At 43.9% G+C, this 5,293-nt stretch overlaps 1 protein-coding gene across 1 annotated transcript; it reads left to right on the top strand.

Moving 5' to 3' along the window:
* Window positions 1–3,251: 3,251 nt before the first annotated feature.
* egr2b (early growth response 2b) lies at window positions 3,252–5,293 on the top strand. The gene is made up of 2 exons (XM_086195251.1): window positions 3,252–3,842; window positions 4,122–5,293. Exons 1-2 carry the CDS (start codon window positions 3,671–3,673, stop codon window positions 5,282–5,284), a joined length of 1,335 nt encoding a protein of 444 aa, XP_086051377.1. The 5' UTR covers window positions 3,252–3,670; the 3' UTR covers window positions 5,285–5,293.

Here is a 5,293-nt window from a genome sequence, read left to right as displayed (position 1 = left end):
GGGTGAACCCGGCCTCTCGCCCGTAGATGCTGGGATAGGCTCCAGCCCCCCCGCGACCCTTACTAGTAAGGAATAAGTGGAAGACAATGATGGATGGATGGATGTGAAATGTGAACAGAATGAACAGCAGTTGTGTCATATAATTTAAAAAGTGAAAATCCCTCTAAAACTGTTCTTACCTGTGTGCAGATACCCTTCTATTAAACACTTTGTTCTCTGTAAAAGAGATTTGAACGCAGTAGTCTAAAATTTCTAAGATCAAATAAGTGTTTAATCAAAGGTCCCTCTTCTGTACATTAATTTGTGACATGCACACACCATTCGTATGTTTATGCTAGTCTTGCTGGGAGCAGTCACCCTTAGTTGCAGTGTGGGGACATCAGAGGGATTTTCCCCATGTTGCTGCTGCATTAGATTAAAACAACTCTTGTGCTGATGTCAACTTTAAGCAACGTCAGTACTACCCCTAATTATAGATGACTATCGCATCTGACTCTCACGGCAGCTCCTTCAAACGCTGTGGATGACAAATGATAACAGCCATTTAATAGCCTGATTGTATCCTCACCAGGTGGGATGGACTGAAATGATAATTGTGTGTCAGGTGAACATTTGTGACTATGTTTACATGGGCTTCAGTATAAAAAAGGTTTCAGCTTTCGATCATTATTTGGGATACAAAGTTAACATGGATCACAGACAAATCTGGTTATTCATATCTCTGTATATACATGATAAATCATCTCGTCTGATTACTACCTGCTATTTGTGCAGACCTTTGTCATGCTTGCATCACAAACCCTTGTTGATTTGGCTTATCCAGGTTATTTTCAGCAATAGGAGGAGAAAGCCATAGGCAATATTCAGCATGGTCTTACTTTAGACTGGTGTCAGCCTATAACTTCTGGAGCAGTGGATGAAGATGTTGTTAGAATTGAGACTCCAGATTGACACAGAGTGTAGGGAAAATTTGGATACAAGTAGAGTATCTTTTTACTGGCTGTGTGACACAGCTGAACCATTCATGAGCTCTGATGAAATAATATCAGCTCCAGTCCTGTTAGCGATAGGAGTGAAAGATACACTTGTTGTCACTAGCCTCTATAGTATATATGTCACTGTCTTATCAATCAAAGATAGCTTGGGCAACCTGCTTGCCAGGTTATTTTTGGAAAAAGATAGCATGATTTTCCAAACACAAATGTCTTTGAGTTCACTTTTTTGGGTTTTTTTTTATCAAATTGTATCATTTCTAGTCATTCTTTCAAGGATCAAAATTCCCATGCTCACAGATTTGTCTCATCCCCAATATCATAATGTAGAACCAGCAGATCAACCAGAACCTTTTTTTTTGCATAAAAAAATCATCCATTGGTTCATATTGAAACATGTGCAGCACAATCTATGCTTGATTGTAGAACATATGCTCTTCTTTCTTCCTGGTCATTTGGTTATGTTGCCATAGCGTTTTGTTTTATAATTTGCGAGATTAAACTTGATGATGTAGGTGGCAGTAGGATATGGAAGTGACACACCACCAATATGATAAAACAGCAAACTGCAGTGGGACATCTTATGCCTTGAAATATAATGATAAAATTTTAATGTCATGGACAAGCCTTTGTAATACCTGCACACTTTAATATGTACAAGGGCCTTGTTTTACAAAATGTCCCTCGTATTCTCCCCCCACCTTCCAGTCTGTGTATGAATAGGTCACATTCTAAAACAAAGTAAAACAGCAGGAACCAGACAGGTGACAGATGGAGAAAACTGCCCAAGACTAAAAAAAGGACAGATACTACACAAATGATCTGTATTCCACAAGGACTACAAAAGCCTAAGTAAGAATGCTGAAAAAAAATGCATATGACTGCATGAAAATAAATGTAATTTTTTAAAAATTTCTTATGTAACAGAATCAGTAGTAGTGATTATAATGACAATTTGAGCAGTAATTATACAGTGAAATACTGTACAATATTTTTGTCAAATCTCTGATGACTTTCAGTTAGACAGAATAACATGCAAATTATTGAAAATCTAAAAGAAAAAAGAAAAACAGTTTACAGCATTGAAATTAAGTTTTCCTGTCCTTTATGCTTCTGTCTTTTTTCACAAAGTCAAGAAAGAAATTGTCATTCAAAATGCTTGTTCAATAATAATGATAATCACATAACATTTTAATGTTTGTTTGCAGTCAGTCCCACTTCGATGCCAGGAAGGCTGTTGGGCACAGTAACTGATCAATGAGCAGAAAGGGATTCTTGGGTTTTATTATAGTAGCAATGACAATAGCTGTGAACTTTTACCATTTGACGACCCTCGCATCTCTTGATGCGGCTGTCTAAAAGACACAAACACATACACAAGATGGAAAGAATATTCCACCCAAGGTGCCAGATATTTTCTGTTTTCTGTCTGTTAACTTTCTCCACCCACAGAGGGACTTTACCAAATCAAACAGAACAGCGCAATCCGTGCGCGCGCGCGTGCGTGCGCATGCGCGTGATTTTGTATCACACTCCCTTACGAGGCCACAGGGGGGCACACGCACATCTCAAGAAATCAATACAAAAGCACAACCGTAACCCAAGCGTTTAGTGACATGCGTGTCACTTCTCGGTCTCCAGCTTTGAGATCTCATATCAAAGAATACTACGGCAATACAGGCCCCGAATACATTAAAAGTACAGAATTTCCTCTCCACATTTGTTCTGTCGTAACCTTTTCTCTTCAGTCTTACTGAACAGCGCTTTCACCTTGCGAGTCCTTACGTATGAATGTTTATCTTAGATGGCCCATTACCAGCGTTATAATATTGGTTTCCTTTTTGTGGTCCCTATAAATATCTCTGAATACCTATATTTATCTGTTCAGCGAACCACCTCTGTTCTTTCCTAGAGCATAGTCAAATCACACTGACAAGTTTCCGAGCCCGTTGCACCCAAAGGGAGAAATTCCGCTTGTCTGTCCGTCTAATTTGATTGTGGTTATACACGGCTTTCTCTTTTTCTCAGCTCGGTAAAACTCGTCACTTTCCGATGATCATATTCCGGAATCCAGACCATATATGGAGCCCTACCCACCGGATTCAACCTTTTATGGGTTGAGAAGCTTAACCGGAATTCCTCTTTTGATAATCAGAGATCAGATAGGAAATAAATGCGGAAAATAATAAAGATGACCCAACGAACATGTGAGGGAATCTATACATGCTCGACAGTAGGCTTCAGGTCTGTTTTATTTTTTATTTTTTTGCTGTTCCGAAAAGAGTGGAAAAGTCTTTTTTTTTAACCTCTTTTACGACAGTAGGCTCTCCATTGACAAGTGATTCCCTTTGAAATCGTCACGGAGCTCCGGAGCCAATCGGTATGCGCAGCGCTTCTCCCCTCCCACTCCAAATATGGGAAATGACGTCGAAGTCGCGTTCAAAAGGTTTCCCATAAATACACATTGATGCCAGGGCCACTGTTCCCAATAAGAGTTACTTGACACGACGTAAACTTTGCCACCAGAGCGCATGAAGCGCACAAGAAAGCCAGACCCCATCCTCTCACACTCACTGGCAGACAGCGACATGCAGTGATAACCCCTTCCTTGGCTGGGTTACACACCGGTTTTTATCAACAGAATATAGAGAGATAGGAGAGGTAGTGTTTCCTCCACGATGACGGCTAAAACTTTAGAGAAGGTACCGGTGAACCTCGGGGGGTTCGTGCATCCCGTGGCGGAGAGCGTGTACTCGATGGATGACATCTCCACCAGCCTTCCCACCTCTGTTGCGATCTTCCCCAACACTGATTTAGCAGCGCATTACGACCAGATGAATGTGGCAACAGGTAAGGCAAGAGTGTGATTGTATCATGAAACATGTCTTGTTAGAGAAAAATCTTTTAATGTTTGTATCAGCAGTATATGTATGGGTTTTTGCCATAGTTTATCATAGTTTTTAAAACTCAAAGCATGCCGTGTGGTTATGGTTTATATGATAAAAGTAAATTACTCTGACTTGGACACGTGCGTAATTGTACGACGGACTCGCTGCTTGTCTCTTCTTAAAACTCCTCTTTTTTCTCTAAAGTGAACAGGTTAATAAATGATCTCACTTTTCCCCGCAGATGGCTTGATGAGCGCAGACATGAGTGAGAGGCGTTCTTTGGACCTCTCTTCCTACTCCAGTGGCTTCTCTCAGCCTTCGTCCCACCGTAACCAGACCTTCACCTACATGGGAAAGTTCTCCATCGACTCACAGTATCCAGGTAACTGGAACCCCGAGGGAGTGATCAACATTGTGTCGGGCATCTTCAACGTAGCCCAGCCGCCACCCCCCCCTCCTCCCTCCTCCTCAGCGTCTTCTTCTCCGGCTTCCTCGGGATCTCCCAATCACTTTTCCAGCGGAAACTTGAGTTGCACCATGGCGGCTCAGAACCAGGCTGAACTAGACCACCACCACCACCTCTATTCCCCCCCTCCTCCTTATTCATCTGCTGGCTGCGGAGAGGTGTACCAGGACCCCTCGGCGTTTCTTTCCACCTCTACCTGCCCCATCGCCTCATACCCGCCACCCTCCTACTCCTCCCCCAAGCAGCCTGGTGGCTCTGACGCACCGGGGCTTTTCCCCATCATCCCGGACTACCCGGGCTTCTTCCAGCCGGCTTGCCAACGAGATATGCACACGACAGGCATCCAAGATAGGAAACCGTTCGGCCCATGTCCGCTCGATACATTCCGCGTCCCTCCTCCACTGACCCCACTGAACACTATCAGGAACTTTACGCTGGGGGGTCCTAGTGGTGGCTCTGAGGGAGGCCCACCAAGGCTCCCCTCTGCCTACAGTCCACAGAACCTGCCCCTGAGACCGATTCTGCGGCCCAGAAAATACCCAAACAGACCCAGTAAGACGCCCATCCACGAGCGTCCTTACCCCTGTCCGGCAGAGGGGTGCGACCGGCGTTTCTCCCGCTCAGATGAACTGACCAGACACATCCGCATCCACACTGGACACAAGCCATTCCAGTGCAGAATCTGTATGCGCAACTTCAGCCGAAGTGATCACCTTACTACACACATCCGCACACACACGGGGGAGAAGCCTTTCGCCTGTGACTTCTGTGGGCGCAAATTCGCCAGGAGCGACGAGAGAAAGAGACACACTAAAATCCACTTAAGGCAAAAGGAGAGGAAGTCATCAACTGTTTCCTCTTCATCTTCATCCTCGTCGAGCAGCTCCGGGCTGGAGAGGTCAGGCGGCATCAGCGCTACTGGTGGGATTTGTTCATAGTTAGAAAAC

The sequence above is a fragment of the Aulostomus chinensis genome, chromosome 23 (genome assembly GCF_037954235.1).
Source record: "Aulostomus chinensis isolate RoL2024-O1b breed Wild chromosome 23, RoL_Achi_v1.0, whole genome shotgun sequence".
NCBI classification, from domain to species: domain Eukaryota; kingdom Metazoa; phylum Chordata; class Actinopteri; order Syngnathiformes; family Aulostomidae; genus Aulostomus; species Aulostomus chinensis.
The sequence above is the reverse complement of the archived record's forward strand: the minus strand, read 5'-3'. Positions and strand labels throughout refer to the sequence as shown.

Excerpts from the sequence above, each read along its gene's own strand:
- egr2b (XM_086195251.1), top strand. The coding sequence starts at position 3,671 with ATGACGGCTAAAACTTTAGAGAAGGTACCGGTGAACCTCGGGGGGTTC. Across the intron at positions 3,843-4,121 it reads CCAGATGAATGTGGCAACAG|ATGGCTTGATGAGCGCAGAC; the intron begins GTAAGGCAAGAG and ends TTTTCCCCGCAG.